Source organism: Stylophora pistillata, unplaced genomic scaffold (assembly GCF_964205215.1).
Source record: "Stylophora pistillata unplaced genomic scaffold, jaStyPist1.2 SCAFFOLD_115, whole genome shotgun sequence".
Lineage (NCBI taxonomy): Eukaryota > Metazoa > Cnidaria > Anthozoa > Scleractinia > Pocilloporidae > Stylophora > Stylophora pistillata.
This window is the reverse complement of record NW_028290822.1, coordinates 77,001-97,574: the sequence shown is the minus strand read 5'-3', so window position 1 is coordinate 97,574 and position 20,574 is coordinate 77,001. Positions and strand designations below refer to the sequence as shown.

The following is a 20,574-nucleotide window of genomic DNA, read 5'->3' as shown; positions in this document are numbered from 1 at the left end:
GTAACCAGGAGTACAGATGAAAAGCCTGCCAAGTGATAAAATGCTGGGGGAAGGGGATAACCTTGCAATGGACTAGCATCCCATCTTGGGGGAGTAGTAATACGCCTAGTTGCTTAGCCCTTTAACTCCCAGAAATGATTTAAACATGTATCTTCTCCCTTTAAAGCCCATACATGATTCAACAGGTAATGAGAATACTTGAACTTATCATGTAGAAGTTGTTCTCTTGATCTAACACCAAATTCTTATAACTTATTTACAAGGAAATGTGTAGCAGCTAGACACCTTCCTACAGGATTTAGCCTTGGTAACTTGAAAGAAACAAAATTTTATTTTGAAATTGAAGGTTCTTTTATCAAAATAAGCAGTATTGCTTCATTTTAGCTGTTTTTGATCGCTCGGTTGTGGGGATTTTGCACTTTTTCGGACAGTTCCGTTGTTAGCTTGAAGTGCGGAACTATTCTCCAAAAAAAAACTCATGTTCTACTATCAAACTTTTTTTATTCTTCAAATATGTTCTTTATTAGATTGTTCAAAGCAAATACCTGAAAAAAGAATCGGGTGTCACCCTGCTTGTTTCCTCACAGACTGCAGTGAAAGGTGGACATGGTTTACAGATCGTAGTGACAGGGCAGAATAACCTCTGCGCATGTGCGAGATGTCATTACAACAAGATCAAAAATTTCGGCGCGTACGTGATGCGTGGTTCTTTCCTGTTCAGTTGAATAACAACAAGAAAGGATCTGAAAATCTTCTATTATTTTTGCACCTAAACACAAATATCTCCTTTTTATGCTTTGGAAATTGAAAATTTGAACAATCCGAAGTTTTTCCCCAAAGAAATGCCGAGAAATACGAGAAAACTTGTCGTTAGCGCGGTAAATATTCTGAGCTTTGGAGACGACTTTTGATTCAACCGCCACGACGCGTTCTTCGTTTCGATTTACACTCGTCTGCTTCGTTTGAGAAAGAAATGATGTTTGGGAGACATTGATGGCAACATGAGAGTTTGGAAAAGTGTCGCTAGAGGTGAGTATTACGATCTTAGTTTGTTTTGTAATCAAAACGGCACCTTTCTTGCGCTAGTCGTACGTTAATATTTAAGTGAATACAAACGCTGTGTGTTATACCATGCCAGATGACACCGCGGAAATACGTTTTTTAGGGCACGATACAGTATTTTACTGGTCAGCGGACACCTCAACGAATCCACGAAATGCCGGTAACTTTTACAATGTTTTTCGCCGTCAGTCAAATCGACAGCGTAAAAAGTCAAAACTTAGAAAGAATACTGTAAACTTAGCTTTGAAACTCGGCTCACCTTTTGGATAGTTTTAAAGCTCAATTATATAATTTGCCAAAGCCGAACTGAAGTTGCACACGATATGAAATTGTTGTTTTTCGCTGGCGGCTCCGTGGCAACTAAGGTTTGTTGTTTATAAAAGAGCTTATGCATCAAGGCTAACAATGAGACGATTTTTGAATGGTTGAGGCGGTGATCCGAGGACGCTGCACTATCAGGTCTGTAAAGCAGTGGCTTGAGCCGTATAAATCGGCATGTCAACGGCATTTCGGTCAGATTCGCCGAAAAGAAGACAACACATGCCCGTGTAGCACGGCCACCCTATCCCCACTAGTTACTGTATGTATCATAGTTGGCCAAAAAACCTATGACTGTACCATGCATAGGACTGAAGCCCCCAAAAGTACAAAGACTGGCTCAACTAGAGGAAGAATAAACCGAGGTATGCTTTAAGTACAAAATGCTCATTATAATGATAATAAAGAAGTTTTCACTTTCCACCTTAGTTTGTAATTTTTTTTTTCTGAGAAGCTGCAATTTTATTTCTGAGCAATAGTTTTACTTTCCCAACAAGTATTTCTCATCACAATTATGAATAATTTGTAGTATGTCTTTATTTTAAGCTGCTTTTCCCTCACTAATCATTTTATTTTATTTATTTTTGCTTTTTCTTTTCTTTCTTTACTAACTTAATGCCATCTGCAACATAAAATGTACTGAGCTAACAGAATACTTCTTCTTTATTTAGCTCCCTGATTCACAAAGTAACATTACCATATTGATACTACTAGAAAACAAATTTTTAAGAAACAAAACTACTGTAAGGTAAAATAATTATAATATAATTTAATCTATGTGAATAAAGCACTGCATTGTCTTTTCTCGTATTGCACCAGCCTTGAATGAATCAACTATCTTCTAAACTTGATTTCTTATATTCATAAGCTGCCTGAGTTATAAACAAAGAACTCTTGTTGGTGTTTATGGAGGTGTAAAGAACATAATGATTATGATGATTAATCTTCCAAATTAGAAATGTCAGAGGGAAATTATCAGAAGTATTTTCTGAAGTCGAACAAATGAAGTTAAAAAATGTTCAGGAGCAAATTGATTAGATTAAGTCAGCTGTTAATTCCCAGTTAACAGTAAGTCATGAGGAGTAACCAAAAGCTTGTAATTAGCCTGTGTACTGCTGTGCCCATCTAGTCAAATAAAAATCAGGGATGGGATATCCCCAAACATGAGCAATGATAGCACCACGCAGATGTCCTTTTCCCAACTTATTACAGTTCTACTGACAACAATCATTCACTTGACTCTGATGATGACTTCCGCACAGGTTGTCGAAACGTCAGTCACTGCCACCAACAACAGTCCTTCTCAGGACTACACTCACCCGGACGATCAGACTACACCTTCACATGTTACCCCCGGGTTCAAACCATTTACTGCACACAGTAACAAGCCGTAACAAGGCGTCACAAGTAGTAACTGGCCGTTACACACCGTCACAGATCGTCACAAGCCAGTTAACCGATATCTTTAAACGAAAAGCGAAAAATACACTGAGATACTGGAGAAAATCGAAGCTGAATGAATTGTGTCAAGATGAAATGTTTGAGTTTCTTTCGGCCAAAATTTGCCGGAGCTGGTCTTCCGAAAAATTTGCGAAACTTGCAACTTGCGAGTTTTCTTCCACTTTATTTTTTCTTATGGTAGGAATCGGACCTAAAAGGTCAATGTACATGTTGTACTTTTTTTTTTTTCTTTTTGATAAATTTATTTAAAGCATTTTATTACATTTCCATAATACTTTTGTTGAAAAAACTAGTGACAATAAACGAATTTACTTTCGTTTATTGTAACTATTTTATAATTTACTCTAAATTGATTTCTATTTATTTTTTTCAACAGGACCCGCATTGATAGCAGTTTTATTTCCTAAATTGAAGCAGCAATCCTGTATAAATATGTTTAAATTACCGTATTTATTCGCCTATAAGCCGATCTCGGCTATAAGCCGAGACCCTAAACTTCTTCATGTCAGCAGCTTTGCATTGAAATAAAAAATAAACAAAAAACATTCGGCTATAAGCCGAGACCTAATAATTGTAAAGTACTCCACGCGTGTCGTTAACTGAGATGAATTAACATAAACCGAAAACAAAAGGAGCTTCCCCCTCGGGAAACATGTAACCAAAAAGTAGGTTATTTACTCAGTTGTTATTGGTCGTTTAATTGAAAGTAACAACAAATCACAGATAAGTTGAATTTAATGTGTAAATAAATAGAACCATGCGTGACATAACAAAACATTCACCTGAGTTCAGAATCCTGTCTCAAACAATCGCTCTCTTTCAAAGTTATCGTAATCGATCATCATGCCGAAAGTTCGTCGTTCTTCATACAACTTAGCGTTCAAACTAAAAGTCGTTGCTGAAGCAGAGGCCGTCGAGAACAACTCCGACATCGCTAGAGATTACGGAATCAGTGAATCGATGGTGCGTCGCTGGCGAAAAGATTAAGCGAACCTGTTTTATGGTGAGCTTAAAATGTCAGCAAAGCGAAAGACGATGGGCTGCCTTTGGCCAAAGTATCCTGAATTGGATCAAACACTACTGGACTGGTTTTCAGAGCAGGGGAGTCAAGGTAGGTCTTTCGCTTCTTTAAAACAATGAAAAGCTTCGATCAACTGATATCTGTCAGATCGTGTTGCAATGTTTACAGAAACCGTGGGAATGACCGCTTCTGATTGGCCAGTTTTTCATGTCGTCAAAACAAGTCAAACAATTGATCTCTGTTATCTTATACAGGAATTGCCGTAAGCGGATTAATTCTACGGCTAAAGGCAAAGGAGTTGAGCAGTGATCCAGACTTCAAAGCCTCACTGGGTTGCTACCAGAGATGGAAAAAGCGCCATTCCATCAGCCTTCGCACTAGGACAACCCTGGCCCAGCGACTCCCACAAGATCTGGAAGAAAAGATCATCCAGTTCCATCAGTTCGTGATCGCACTTTGGCAGCGGTATGGCCATTCGCTCTCCAGGCTGTTCAATATGGATGAAACTCCTATGCGATTCGAGCTTCCGTCGAGCAGAACCAACAATGATTTACATGTACCTACCCTTCGTGATCTCGGAAATTTGTGTTTGTTGATAATCGCTCGGCTTACAGTCGAATAAACATTGAATTTCGAATCTTGTTAAGCACCCTTAAATATTTTTTGGCGAAAATACACTGCTACAAGCCGAACCCCCTTCCTTGGCGAGAATTTACCTGTTCTCAGTTTGATTTGTTGGAAAAACCGCTCGGCTTATAGGCGAACAAATACGGTATTATTAGTATCATTATTATTATGAAAAAAACAACTAGACACACGCACAAACACCCGTAGAGATAGAAAAATATTAAGCTGAAAGCCATACACAAATCTTCTACAGAAAATACAGTTACCCAGTATATAAGACAGGAATTGTGCCTTTGAGACGTACACAAAATAATAAAACTGCGAGCTCCACTTTTAGGCGTGGCTAGATCGATATATTAAGTCGTAAGGACTTTACACACCTTGACAGGTTGTAACATGTCGAAATTTATCCTTTATCAGTACCATGACTTATCCTATAGCCCTTTAGAGTAGCTTAGAAGTTGACAAGAATAATTGTGAAGAAAAGACTAAGTTCTTTTATGATAGTGTTTAATCGTGACAGTATTTGGTTGTGACAGTCGGCACCCTCAATTAGTCCTTTATTACTGGAATAAGCTCCCAACATTCCTCACCCTAACCCTCTTCAAATAAGCACCCACTTTGATTAAACCACGCAAGTTCTAAAAATTTGATAAAGCTTCCAGTGGCTCGTTTTCTCGAAAGGCTCGTTAACTTTTAGGTCGAAATCAACTTTTCAAATCGAACTAATATGCAAGTAACACCTTGTACAGACATCCATACAGTTATAAGTCACAATTTTTCGGCTTTATGTGTTACTACCATTTTTATGATGACGTGCTTCGCTGCGAGCTCCGCTATAAAGACTAACGAGCGTGGGTCCTGACCAACAAGCGACTCCATTTTGTTGCATTAACGGACAATTTTTTCACGTAAGATAAAAAGCTATCGAAACTTTTATAATAATAATATTAATAATAATAATGATAATAATAATAACAATATATTATTATCAATATAATTAGTGGACAAGGCGCGCAAGATGGTAACACTACTGGAGATGAGCTGCCCATGGACCACAAAGACGAGGAGAAGATCATGAAGTACGCCCCGCTTCTTCTAGAGCTCAAGAGACAGTACCCGGGTTTTAATATCATTCAGTACAACATAATCATCGATGTCCTGGGAGGGTACTCAAAAGACCTCAAGAAGAGCGTCAGGGAGCTTGTTGGATCAGAAAGGAGTACAGCAGTGTTAGGTAGAATGCAGAAGTCTGTAGTCAGCAGTTCACTCAAGATCTTTGAAAGTCATGAGTTGAAGACTTCATCTTAGCCATATGTTATTTTGTTGAGTTTTTAAGACATTAGGAACTAGCCACTAGGGCTTTTTTTTTTAGAAGTTTTTTTTTTATCATTTTGTATAAGTTTTTCTTTTTTTGGGGGGGGGGGGTACATATGTAAATTCTAAACTTGTTAGCTGGCCAGGTCCAAGACGCCCAGCTTTCGTGTATAAGAGTTCTGGCATCCAGACATTTTAACTGCCACATAATATATATATATATATAGACGTATTTTATTATTTCATGTTTTTTATTTATTTCTTTATTTACGTTCTCAAAGTTTAGGAAGATTTTAATCCTACGTGCAGCCTGGGTTATGTTTATCGCCCCAGTCCCCAGTCTTTGTATGATCTTATGGCAACATAACCTTTTAAAACTGTCGGATATTAATAATATTTTATTCAACTACATATCCGCTCAAACCTATGATACACGCAACAGATTTGAAAAAGTGAACCACGAGGCTATACCTATGAAAGGTCCCCTAACTAAACTGTAAAAACACGGATAAAAAAATCATTAGTGCAGGAGAAAAATGACATCATTAGGAATAATATTTTGATGAAATTTTATACAACAACAACAACAACTTTATTAGGTACTTCCATAAGTAGTACATGGCATTATCTAAGTAAGAATAAGTAAGAATAAATATTTAACATCAATTCGTCTTTAACAGAACTTCTTGTCTGATATTCATTATTTGGAATATAAAAGCAGAAATGAGTCTACAATAAATGATGACAATTAGTGTTGTTTTCCACACAATGGCAAGTGGGATTCATAGTTAAATCAGGCAAGGTCATAACATGCAGATACTAAGCAAAGTGGCAGCTACGTAGAAACGCGAGCTGAGTAATAATAAGAATCATTGCCACCAAAACTATTCGATTATTTGGTGCACTGCTCCTTCCCAACAGTGTCCAGGAAACAGGTTCTTCCACGTGAAGTGTCTAAAGTTGACAAGAGTCCCAAAAGAAAATCCATGGTGAGTGCAGTGGAAGGGGATAAGAGAGATGGATTTATCTCAAGATTGCACTTTAAACCCATGAATACCGATCACATACCAATTCACCAAAATTATCTCTAAATTACCACAGAACAAGTAGATTAAGGCATTCTTTTCTCTTGCATGATTACTTTATTCATCCACACAACCTTTTCTCCTAACTATCTATTGATAATCACTGTTTGTCATGTTTGAGAATGAAGGGAAACTGGGCTATTAGCAATATAGTAATTTGGTTCCTTCATTAGCTGTCAATTTGCCTCATCTTTACAGAGCTTTCTTATTAAACTGGTTGTCAAAAGACATGTTTTAAGGAAAAGGCAAAGTGTAATGAGGTTTGCATAATATAGAAGTGAATATACATGTTGAATCACATATGATTACAGAAACGGGAAAGCCAAACAAAGGTCTGCTCTGCTGCCATAGTGTTAACATTTGGTAACTCCTCCTTTAGTTGGGCTGGATTGTACTTTGTCTTGCACTGTGGATCTCTATGGTTCTTGAGGTGCAAACTATCTATGAGTGTTTATTCCAGACCACATTTTGTCAAATGGTGGTGGTTAAGTGGCAATGGTTTGGACGCAGCTTTCATGCCATCAACATGACACATGTTGTCGTATGCCAAGTATATATCACCCCAAGAAGATGGTCATAAGGCCTTCAAAACGATTAAGAGCCAATTAATTATTATCAAAAATGCTTGTGATGGACTCTCCACCCTGTTGGCATGAAATAAATATATAACCCTTCATAAGAAAACATTAAATAAAATTGATACCTCTGGTTTAACTTAATGGAGAGTCTAGCATATTAGATAACAAAATTCTCATGACTCATTTCAATAATCATAGGCATGGCTAAACCTACACTGAGGTCCAATTTTACATGTTTAACTGTATAAGTACAGGTAAGAGAAATGTACACCTGAGTTAAAGTACATAAAATGCAAACTCTGCTTGACTGGCTCAAAGATGAATCAAATCAACTCTGCAAATTAAGTCAAAGCAGTAGCAACATTTTTAATGTGATACTGTTTGCGTCTATTTATCTTTAACTTGACAATCGATCTGCAGATATTATCATTAAAAAGAAAATTGTCCGGGGAAACATGACTCAAATCATACATATATATGTAAGCGGAAAGGGCAACATTTCAAAACAGCTATATATATAGTGAAAGAAGATTAACCAAGGTTCGCATACCGGAAAAGGGGATTCCATTTGTCAATAAATCCACTGCCTTGAACAATAAAAAAATGTCCACGGGACCATTTCTGCAGGCGTTTTTTTTCACCAGTTTCTTTATTACAAGATGTTGGTGTTTCCTCTGCACAGTCAGCTAGTAATGCAGCCGAGGTAGGTTGAGATAAAATCTCTTCATTTCCTGTTGTGTGAGCAAGAAAAAATGAGTTTTTTTTCTTTTGGCACTTCAAATGTAACTAAAAGCTAATGAAACATGGTATGGTAGCATATCATAAAAAGGCAAACCTATTTATATGATTTCAGAACCATTATGCAGCCCTTAACCTACAATGTGGAATATGTTTGACATCAACAGGCTCAGGGAGAAGTCAAAGATAACAGGAGTCATGCACTTAAAAACGACACACTAAAAACAAAATTTTTTCAATTAAAGCTGCATTGCTTTCAAACTTGTCATGGGTGATGCCTTTACAATTTCAGAAACATTTCAGCTGTACAAAAAGTTAAATATGCACAATTGGAAATGAATAGGCAAACTTATGGAGGGCCTAGGGGATAGGTTTACCTTGGGATAACACTGCTGATTGACCTACAGGTGTACTTGTAGTATCCAAAATGGAGTCTACCACAGATTCTACCTTTTTAGTTTCATCAGTGGTTAGGGTGATATTGTCGGCAACTGAGAAGTAAAAAATACGAATAAGTATATGAATAAGTGAGTGCTCGCATTTTAACTGGAAGGAAGTAGTGCTAAAAAGCACTGCCCAGAATTGAAATTGCATACAGCAATTACCAGACATGAGAGTGAAATAACATGTACTGACCAATATCAACATGATCCTCTAGCTAAGAAGATTGCTCACACAAATACTTTGGGAAACTTTCAACTTGAGTCATCTGATACTCAACCTCTTCTATCAGTTAGCAAGTGCAATTATTTGCACCATCTGGCAACCCACATATCAAAAGGGTAACATGTCGGATCTTTTATCGAAACATATTTTTGATTTTTCATTTGGTATAGCAGGAAAAGATGAAAATGGTTGCACAAGAAAATTAAGGAACATCTATTCATCCTTCATGCGAAGTTGATGACATGAAGAAATGAATCGTAAACATCCGAATGTAAATCACCACTTACCTTCAACAGCACTTGCATCCTTTAAAACACCACAATGTTTTAAAAAGCCTCTAATATCAGAAGGAATACTTGGATGCCTGGAGGAAAGAAAATCTAAATGTTACTGGCAAAATGCCATTCCATGGACATGGGCAGCAGTGCAGACATCAGGATAATTTACCAGGGGAAGTCCATTGATAACATTCTAATGAAAAAATGTTAAAAAAAAGGAGATTCAACAGTAATGACCAAATGATTATTATTAAATTGTCAAATGTTTTAAAAAGTGTGCCATTCTCAAATATAAGGGCTCCATAGCAAACATAACTGAAATCACATTCAGTGGAAGCACATTCATAATATCAGAATCCATTAGAGTCCAAACTGATTCATCCAAACCTTGACCCCATCAGATTTTTTTCACACTGGTCCTTCAAAATTTTATGCATCTATGAAATTTATTGTTATTTTTAAATAGCAGCAAAACAAATGCAGTTCAATAAGAAAGTGAACATAGTAATTTACAACAAATTTTAAACTATGAATGTGATGTATTTTCTTTTAAAAGAAAAGTGAAAAAGCTTAAAGAAGAGAAAAAAATATGATAATCAAATGCCCAGAGAGTAATGTAAAACACTTTTTGTTGACCTTTCTCAAAAATATTGAAGGTGGATGAGTGAAAACAAGGATTTCAACTCTTAATGATATGAATCAGAAAATAAACATTAGGGCTTGCACCTTTCTCTTCATCATACAATGTGCGAACATCAACTTCCACTACCCGTCTGCAACCCAAAGCTTACCACATCCTTTCAAAATAATAATGAAAGAGTCATTCCTAATCACAGATTGTATTTATAAATGACTTAGAAAATCCTCCAATCCAATCTGCTATTGGCTCCTCTGGTTTCAGCATTAATAGGAAACTACATTTCATGCAAAATGAAGGTTTGGGAAAAAAACAACTGCAAAAAGAGGGAACAGTTTACATTGCCATTCATCACCTCTAGCATTACAGTCTTCAGTGCAGTCTCCACGAGGATGTGAATAATTTGCCTGGGCTCTAAGCTTGTCAATGTGAGCCATGATTGCCTCTCTGTCAGCATCAACAAACATCATCCACAACATGTCAAGTGCCTTTCTTTCTCTTAGTTCAGCTTCCAGCTCTCCATTCCAGAAAGCATTTGTCACTCTTTTCTCACTTAATCCTGAGGAGAAGAAACACATCTTAATTTTTACAAAGGATTTACAAAATAAAGATACAAAAAGCTTCCTTCTTGAATTTTGGATCTAAAACGAAACTATAGACCCGAAATGGCTGCTAGATTCATATTCTTTTCAGTATTAGTCGGTTTCCTTTTTTTTGCTTTTTTTTATAGGGCATCCTCGGCCACGGTCAGTGCAATGGCCAAACAACTATACTTAACAAAGCCGAAGTGCAATGGTTTTGCCAAGTAACGCCTGAAGGAGGGTACAACAGTACACCAAATTCGCCCAGGAATTCAACTAATGGCCCCCCGAGGATTGTAGTGTATTAAACAAATCATAGCACGAATTTTACGTGGTAAGTGCAGGGATAAACACCACAAGTGATATTTCAAAATACAAATGTGTAAACGTGTATTTGCAGAACTAGTTTTCCTCTTTAACAAGTGCAGTCATAGGGGCTTCGTCCACCGGGAGCAGTTCTCGACCACAAGAGTGTGCAAGATTGCAAATAAACAACGCGTTATTACTACTCATTGTGGTTTCAAATTATCTTTAAAAGCCCACGTTAGAAAAAGAAGCTTTTGATCACCTAGTTTTTCCCTAAATGTAGTCAAGCGGGGCTTTTTCTAATGCTAATTAATTCAAGTACTTTACATTCATTATCTTCACGAAAACTATGAGCGCCTTTTAGTTTTGGTGGCCATCTGCAGGGTGGCCGACGCAACTGCGAGAAATTAATGAGATATTTAGAAGAGAATTTAAATCACAAATAAAAGAGGCCAAATAAAGTTTACATTTCAAAGATAGCTTTATCACTCGACCTTAATTATGGAAAGAAATGGCCGATTTGGGCCTTATATACAAATAAAATTTAAACTATATTCCAATAGCCGTAATGCGCCACCTACCTTCGCGTCCCCTCGACCTGCTCAAATTATAGAGTAGCTGTAAACTCCAAACTCGACAGGACGAAAAATAACAGTTACCTTTTGGAAATAATTGCTTTTATTTATATTCATGGCCCCATACTGGAATGGTACCACTTACCTGAATTAAGTCCATGGACTTCGTTAAAGGCGACTGCAAAGCCACTAAACGAGACCTAAGAATGACAACTTCCAAATTAAAAAACAAAGTCAACTAAAAGGAGTTGTGTCCAATAATTATCAACAAAAACAATAATAAATAACAGATTATAGAGAAAGACTTACGTTCACAAAAACAAGGTAACGAACAAATGGTTAACCGGCTGTACATTTAGATGGTAACGAACAGAGGTGTACATTTCGAGATTTAATTCAGTTTCACGCGGGGTCACGCTAATGCTCGCGAAAATTTAAACGACTATTGACTGGCAATTCAACAGTATTAAACGGCTCTATGTGCAAAAAGGAATTATAACAAAATTTCCGGAAACATTCAACAAGAACTTACGCAAAGGAAATTTGCCATTTTAAAAGAGACTTGTCCACAAAACACACATCCGAAACTTCAACAGCACTCCTTTCTTCTCCGGACAAATGCCATCCCATCCGTGGATTTATACCATGCCAGATATATTTTTCGTGCAACCCAGCCTAATCCAGGTGAAATACAATCATACAATAGCTAAAGCGACGCTAAACGAGGCTTTTATACGCGCACAACGTAACCACATCCGTAACTAAAAAAATTCGCAACAAAGAAATCAAAGTACTTCGTAAACAAATTCGACTTAGGCTAAATGAATCCTTTGAGTATCCTTAAAAGTCAGTCTGATGAATGAGTCAAGTTCAGTCAATCGTTTGAGTATCCTTAACAGTCTGACGAGTGAGTCAAGCCCAGTCTACCCTCTGTTGTGACGGCTGTGACGGCTGTGACGGCTGTGACGGCTGTGACGGCTGTGACGGCTGTGACGGCTGTGACGGCTGTGACGGCGTCACACGCTCAAAGAACGAAATCGTACAGAATATATCGGGCATCAGATGTCGAAGTATGCACTCGATATTACGCTTATTTTCGGTTGTTTTTATGTGTTTGATATCACCAAAACGGAAATTCATACTTGGAAAGGGAGAAAAAATAACATAGAATGGGGTAATTCAAGATTTAATGAGATTTTGAAGTTATAAGCATATAAGATGCAATGAATATATGAAGTTCATATATTTTGCACTGCGGTATTAGATACGTATGATGTGCGATCCTCGCAGTAGATAGCGCTATTTATGCAATAGCGAAAATCAGACCTGAAAAAAAAAATCAGGCCTGTACGGGACTCGATCCACTGACCTCTGCGATACTAGTGCAGCGCTCTACCAGTTGAGGTAGATTCCACAAGTCTCTCTTTGCAGCAATAGAGCTGTGAATTTGACATGTTAACAACTATTATTATAATTGTTATTTTATTTTTTATTTTTATTATTACTTACCTGGTTAGTAATTACCTTTTGACTAGATCAACACAAACATCAGCTTCCATAGCTTTTGACGAGCCTTCCCAGTTGAGCCTGCAGTTGTGCATGCGAGAGTTTTTCGACTGTCTGTTGGCAGTTTCACTTGTTGCACACCTTTACAAAAGACATTATGAGTAAAGGTCCTGGGTAACACTTTCAAGAGGAGACAAATATGGGTGCTGTCATATGTTGAATGATTCTGTACTTTTTGGTCAAATTGAAAAAAAAAAACATCGCTCTTGTTGTTTACAACAAGGTGCTAGTAGACAAAATATATTTCTATACATTACTTCCTTGACCTTGAACCATAGCAAATCACCTTGCCAGTTTTTAGGCCAACCATGGAGCCAACACCTAGTGGTGAAAGTAAGGATATATTTTATTTATTTATTAATTATTTAGTTCATTAACTTTGACCATTGGCTGACACCAAAACTGTCAGTAAGCTAAAGAACAATCCAGAGAAAAAAACAGCAGCTTTCTAAGAAAATGCATAACCAAATGCACCCTTTTTAATTCTTTCAGACGTTGAATTTGCAGTGTACCTCTCAGGCTGTTGTGGGCTTTTCCCCTTTTTTGCCATCCCATGTCATATGACGCTCCTATCTCCACATTTTCCTTTTCACTATCATCTTTCCACATGTTTCTTTCGCTTTCCAAACTTTTCAGACATGATTCCTTGGCCAACTTTTCAACTTGGAGCCCCACTTCCCTCTCGCGAGCCTTCAGCGTGGACTCTCCAAGTGATGGTATATTGATGGATGATAACTACTCGTTTACGTGGGTAGGATCTATGCCTGCGTGTAGCATCCCTGTAAATATTTCGATTCAACTTATTAACAAATTGGCTAGATGTTAAATGGATGCTGTAATGGTGGAAAACAAGATTTTTAGCCACGTTTAATGTAAATAAACCTGCAGCGAGCTTCGTGTTTACATCAAAGATTGGTCTCCCTCGCGTTGTTCCGGTGCTACGGTGGGTCTTGTTTGTACGACAGGTATTTGTCTCTCCACACTCAGAGTTTGAAGAGGATATGTACAGTGGTGATCCTAACCCAGACACCGGTTCTTTTATGCAGTCGAAGAGCTGTAGAGCTGCCTCACAGGGGGACATTGAATTCCACAACTCGACGGCCGCGAAGTGGAAATCCATTGCAGACTTCCGGATCACGCACATTCTTTTCATTTTCTTGTCTTACCAGAGCATTACCAGAAGCTTTCAGCCGATTTGCGGCATTCTTATTGCAAATAAAAGCTTTCGCTCTGCAAAAGCGGCCCTTGTTTGTTTTTCTCACGCTAGCATGAAGAACGGCCGCCATCTTGGATGTCGCAATGTTATGCGCAAAAAAGGTTGCGCAGTGCAAAACAAGGGAATCGCCTTAAGGTAATTCCCTTGAAATTGTTCTACTATCAAACGTTTTTTGAAACTTGGTATGATTAACATTCATGATATAAACATTAAAAAAATGTAAAAAAAAAATGGGGTCACCGTGCTTGTTTATACGTCGGCAGGCTAATAAAATGGGCTATTTTTATTGGTTGTGCGTTAAAAATTCGAATCACCTTCCAACAGAATTTAGCCTTGGTTACTTGAAAGAAACAAAATTTTATTTTGAAATTGAAGGTTCCTTTATCAAAATAAGCGGTATTGCTTCATTTTAGCTGTTTTTGATTGCTCGGTTGTGGGGATTTTGCCCTTTTTCGGACAGTTCCGTGGTTAGCTTGAAGTCCTCGCCTTGGCCAAAATACACAAAATACGGAACTATTTTCCAAAAAAAAAATGTTCTACCGTCAAACTTTTTTTATTCTTCAAATATGTTCTTTATTAGATTGTTCATAGCAAAAACCTGAAAAAAAAAATCGGGTGTCACCGTGCTTGTTTCCTCACAAACTGCCGTAAAAGGTGGACATAGTTTTCAGATAGTAGTCAGGATGAAGAATTTGCACGGAGGGGACTGGGACGAGACAAAATGGTGTCCATCGTGCTCGAAGTATGCACTCGATAATAAGCTTCTTTTCGGTTGTTTTTATGTGTTTGATGTCACCAACACAGAAATTCATACTTGGAAAGGGTGAAAAAATAACAAAAAATGAGGTAAGTCAAGATTTGATGAGATTTTGAAGTTATAAGCATATAGTTGAAACAATTTCGTAGCGCTGGCGTTTTGTTAATTCCAGTGAGCTAGGGTTCGATTTGTTTTGCTTGGGCAATAAAGGTTTGACAAAAAACTTGAAGAAAAGACTGTTGATTCGTATTTATATTTATATTTATCAATTTAATGGCAACATAGTAAACAAAAGAGAGAGAAAAAGGAGAAAAAAAAATGCCATAGGGATAGTCCTTAAAGGAGTCAAGGACCCCATGCTAGACAGACAACCCAAATTCTTTGTATTCTTTGTATGTTGTCTTGTTTGGTTTCCATACACAGCAAAATGTGAATTCTTCACCCATCACTCTAACAGGAGTGATATATACAGTACAATGTAGTATACTCTGAAAAATACGAACTGCACTTTAAAATTTGCTTTTTATACTTCAGAACCACACTCCAATGTCTCACTGGTCCTCATTCTGACTACTACATTTTCCGTGCAAAAATTATTTCAAAACATTAATTGCACAAATCACAATCTTAATTTGCATTATCTGTAAAGTACTGACATATTTGCACCAGCACCCGCTTGTTTGAGGAGACTCTGGGTTTGTTGTCAAACCTCTCCATCAGAACTTGCTTCACCCCTTCTTCCTTGCCTCTTTGGTATACCACTCTCAGGTGAGGGAGACCCAAACCTGAGCTTGCACACTTAATGGCCATTGAGGCTGAAATGTACTTCTTTCTAACTAATGGCTGCAGGGTATTAACCAGAAGTTTCTTTTCTTTTAGGAGCTTCTGATAGGATGCCACCCATGAAACTTTGAAGCTGTGCTTTTGTAGCAGTTTGACATTTAGAAACTTGTTCACCAGCTGGTAAAGTGTTTGCACATCTGCAAGAGCATTGTGAGCTTCATAGGATTTACCCAGAAGACCTTGTACCAGGTTTTCTTGGCTTTGGGATTTCCTTTCAGGAAGCAATTCCCTGAATGCTGAAAGAGGGTCTGTAAAGCCAGAAACTGTTTTAACTAAGTCATCCATGACTCCATTTTTCTCTGCTGCTTGCACCAAGAACCTGGCATCAAAGGATTTGCAATTGTGTGCTACTAAAATGCAAGGCATTCTTGATTTGAGCCACTCAATGAAGGTCTTCAGTGCCACATCAATTGCAACAGCATCAGTTATTGGCTTCCCATCATAAAACAGTATTGCTCTTTGGAAGGTGAGTTTGTTCACAGCAGATGCTTCTGGTGATAGTACATTACGAGGCTTGATATAAATAGAGAACTCATCATTACCATCTGTTGCTGCAATTTGTAGGATTTCAGCATCATTACCTGTTTTAAGATATTGTAATCCAATTAATACTTTACAAAGATATTACAAAGGAAAATGTAATAAAAAGGCTTAGTGCATCTATGCAGGGTATATCTAAAATAAAAATAGCAGTGATTTCTGAACACCTGTCCTGCTAATTTGCATCTGACCTATTTTCTTTACGAACAAGGCATGATAAAACAAAGGAATCTATGGGATGCAAATTAGCAGGACGAGTATTCAGCAATCTAGAAAAATAGCAAAACAATTCCATGATTAAATATAATTATTCTCTAATGTGCAATTCCAAAACACCCTGCTGGGACAAACATGGTTATATTCCAAGGCTGTGCTCTAACAGCGCCCAGTGGCCCCTGGCGCCTTACTTTTCCACTTGGGTGACTCGGAAATTTTAGTTTTTTTTTTATACAAAGCATATGCTGGGCACCCTAGATTTCACAGTTTCAGAGCACTGGGCTCCATTCAATTTTCCTTAGAGCACAGCCTTGTATTCACTTTGTTACTTTTTTGCCAAACTTCACCCTGCAAAGCTAATTACCCCTTCCAGATGTTTCCAAATCAAATATGATTTGATGATAGTCTTTGGTTAACGATACTTTCTCAATCTTTGAGGCTGCAGGTGGTGCTGAAATTTCCTGAGCAGCATCATGTCCATCAAAGCCCATTCCAGAACTATACTGTTGTCCTTCTCTGTTCTCAAGCTGTTTTGTCTTTTTCAACTGCTTCGCTTTCTTCTCAATTCTTTTCTTCTTGTACTCTCTTGTTTTCTGTTTCTGTTTCAAAATTAGTATTTTCTTGTCCATTTTCTTTGCAAACTTTAAAGAATTGCCTGGCTCGACCCAAGGGGAGCTAGCTTCTTGGCATTTGAAGCATAAACCTAAATTGAAGAAGCAAATGGTTTTTATTCACTACAATTTGGTATCTCTTAAAGCTTGTGAAACGGAAAAAGAGGTTGATAGTCCTCTGACACTTATAGCGTTATCCCTTGCAGTTATTAATTTAATTTAGAATACAATCATAAGCACTAACACTATTTTCTAAGAGTTGTGTTCCTCTACAGGTAAAATGGTTGGCATTGGGAATTTGTGAGGAGCGAGCTGTGCCAGCATACATGTACACTGTACTTACTACTATGATCTTTTCCAGTGACTGCCTCAACCTTTTGTCCATCAGATCCTTGCCATGGGGAAGGCCTCTGTGTTTGTAGGACGCAGGACTTTTTAAGTAGCCACACCAGTCGCCACAAGAAGAATGGTCACCATGAGCATGGGGCAAAATAGAAATGTTTTCCTCACCTTAAGAAAGTATCAACAGTGGTGCAAAGACTAAAATATAAAGTAAGAAAATTTGGCTAAATTACTTACACTTTCAAATGATCCACAACAAATTAAGTAAAGTTTCTCATTCTTTAAAGTCCGTACAAGCACTGGAAGTGTCTGCTTACTATTGTTTCCCAGTCCTAACTGACCATACAGTCCTAAGTAAAACAAACACCACAAGATACATACCTAAATGTCTTTACAAAATCGGAGACAACTAACCTAAACATCATTAAGGGATTAACATGAGCCAGGTAGTTCTGGAGAGCACAATGTATGTAGAGACAAAAAGTGTCCAACTACATGGATTTGTATTTTATATTCAGCCTAAACCATAAATTAAATCTGAGATCCAATAATACTAGCTTATCACTGGGAGAGTATCGAATTATAACACTGCTTAAAATTCAACACAGGGTTTTGCCCGATTGCCCTTCCCCTGTTAATCTCCAAAGTTCAAATTTCTAAAAAATGCCTTGCAGCCTGTACGTTTCCAAAATGACCACAATACAAACCAATTTGAAACAACATTACAAATTAAAGGAAATTTCTGTGAACTGCTTGACTGTATTTTCATACCTCCTCCAAATGTGAGGATTTGTCCTTGAAAAAAGAAATGATTTAAACAGGGTTGGAAAACATTGCCTCTTCCATTTCCAGTAATAAATAGGTGAGGCCACTGTTCATATATTAAAATTCTAACATGACTCTCAGGCTAGGACGAATCAACCAAAAGCAATTAATCATTCATTGTCCAACCTCTATGTGATATCTTTTGTTTCTTTTCCCCCCTAGCCTCTGAACCAAGTTTGAATTTTTAATGTAACAAAAATGGCTTATTCAAGTGTATGGCTCTTCCTTGATGTGGGCCTTAACAAGTTCTTTCATAGCAACAGTCTTTTGTCTCATAACCCAGCTTAGTAAAACTTAGGTCAAAATATAATATTTGGTCAGGGCACAAAACCCACTAGGTGGGAAACATGGTAAACCATGGCCATCAGTTTCTGTGCTGAAGAATATTACTAGCACTCTGTGTTTCATTTTGTTCAAAAAGAAGTGATACTTATGAAGTTTTTCCTCTTTAATTAAGTTTTTCCACTTTAAATTAATAAGCCTCCATCTAAGCCACCCCCCCCCCCCAAAGTCCGTGGAATAAATAAGCTCCCCCCTCCCCCGGGAAGGCTTATTATAGGATTTATGGTATTCAGGTGCAGATTGAATTGACTTTGTAACAAACCAAAGCCAACCTAAGCTGTAAGTACTGCACTGTGTGAATACCCAGCAGCTAGTTTGGTCACTTGATACTGATCAAGTGCTTGCACATGTGTTGGGAGGAGTGCATCTTTAATGCTACCCACTCCTAACTGTCCATGGACTCCCCATCCCCACGACCACACCCGGTGATCTGCTCACAGAGCCATGGAGTGATAATGTCCACACATAACTGCTATACATTTGTTGTCCGATAGCTCGGTAATGTAGACAGGCCTTGTCTGTTGCTTTGTGTCTCCTTGGCCAAACTTTCCTCAAAATAACACAACATTGAGATAGAATAAATATATGAAGTTCATATATTTTGAACTGCAGTATTAGATACGTATGATGCACGATCCTTGCAGTAGATAGCGCTATTTATGCAATAGCGAAAATCAGACCTGAAAAAAATCAGGCCTGTACGGGACTCGAACCACTGATCTCTGCGATACTAGTGCAGCGCTCTACCAATTGAGCTAACAAGCCAACTGGGAGCAGGCCGATAAGTTGGTTCGTAATAAACCCGTGAAAGTGATAAATGAGATAGAATAAATATATGAAGTTCATATATTTTGAACTGCGGTATTAGATACGTCTGATGCACGATCCTCGCAGTAGATAGCGCTATTTAAATCAGACCTGAAAAAAATTTGCGCTATTGCATAAATAACGCTATCTACTGCCAGGATCGTGCATCATACATATCTAACACCACAGTTCAAAATATATGAACTTCATATATTTATTCTATCTCATTTATCACTTTCACAGGTTTATTACCAGCCAACTTATTGGCTTGCTCCCAGTTGGCTTGTTAGCTGAATTGGTAGAGCGCTGCACTAGTATCGCAGAGGTCAGTGGTTCTAGTCCCGTACAGGCCTGATTTTTTTCAGGTCTGATTTTCGCTATTGCATAAATACCGCTATCTACTGCGAGGATCGTACATCATACGTAACACAACATTGTTAAAAAAAATTATCATGTGAATCAGGAAATTATTTCTAAATGCATTATCTGATTCAAAAATGTTGTGATCAAAGTTGAAAACGACTACCTTAGAAATGGCATTCAGGTAGGGCTCTGCCTTTTTATCCTTCAAGTCCCTATAATATCCATATAAATTATTACTCAGTAAACAGGTAGTGAGATACTTAAACTTATGTAGAGATTGCTATCTTGATCTAACGTAAAATTCTTGTAACTAATTTACAAGGAAATGTGTAGCAGTTAGAGGGGAGAATTGACAGTCAGACTTTGGGGTTAAGTTAAAGGGTTAAAATCAAAACGAACATCTTGCAAGGATGCTGATAATATTTGCATTGATAAAGTTGTATTTCTTACCTGTCCATACTTTGATGATGCCCAAGAATACACCTATGTGAGGGAAAATAATCAAATTAATCACTGACGCATACTTCTTGCCAGCTGCCCTCACATCAATGAATCAAACTGTATCACATTGTACTCAGAATAGAGATCATGGTTAATGGTTCCTGCTTAAAATGAAAGCAGTTCTTCATTTTTTTTTTTTCTTACTCATTGTAAATAATTCTTAAGTTTGATAACATTAATATTTAAATTGTTGTAGATATATTTAAATTTGTAAGTCCACATCAGCTTTTTAGCTGCCTTCTTGTACTGACCTACATGAAAAATAAAGTATGTATGTATGTATATAAGTCTGCTAGGAATGTTCAGCCCCACTGCATACTACTCACTTTGAAATTTCAACTCTCTTGCTGAGGTGAATAAGCTAAACCTCTTATCTTGATCTTCTTGAGAGCTAG

General features: G+C 37.5%; 1 protein-coding gene, 3 long non-coding RNA genes and 1 pseudogene across 4 annotated transcripts; 3 read left to right on the top strand and 2 right to left on the bottom strand.

Moving 5' to 3' along the window:
* Window positions 1–577: 577 nt before the first annotated feature.
* On the top strand, window positions 578–6,488 carry LOC148715862 (uncharacterized). The gene is made up of 2 exons (XR_015995803.1): window positions 578–1,029; window positions 5,494–6,488. It is a non-coding gene; the product is annotated as an uncharacterized LOC148715862 (long non-coding RNA).
* On the top strand, window positions 1,036–3,616 carry LOC148715863 (uncharacterized). Its single transcript, XR_015995806.1, has 2 exons — window positions 1,036–1,745; window positions 3,218–3,616. It is a non-coding gene; the product is annotated as an uncharacterized LOC148715863 (long non-coding RNA).
* Window positions 6,489–7,123: 635 nt separating the features above from the next.
* On the bottom strand, window positions 7,124–13,431 carry LOC148715861 (uncharacterized; annotated as a pseudogene).
* A 512-nt stretch (window positions 13,432–13,943) lies between these two features.
* LOC148715860 (uncharacterized) lies at window positions 13,944–17,017 on the top strand. Its single transcript, XR_015995799.1, has 2 exons — window positions 13,944–14,878; window positions 15,669–17,017. It is a non-coding gene; the product is annotated as an uncharacterized LOC148715860 (long non-coding RNA).
* Window positions 15,014–17,017, bottom strand: LOC148715859 (maternal protein exuperantia-like). Its single transcript, XM_088746357.1, has 2 exons — window positions 16,753–17,017; window positions 15,014–16,213 (listed from the first exon to the last, which is right to left on the bottom strand). The coding sequence occupies exons 1-2, from the start codon at window positions 17,015–17,017 to the stop codon at window positions 15,417–15,419; spliced, it is 1,062 nt and encodes a 353-aa protein (XP_088602483.1). The 3' UTR covers window positions 15,014–15,416.
* Window positions 17,018–20,574: the final 3,557 nt, after the last annotated feature.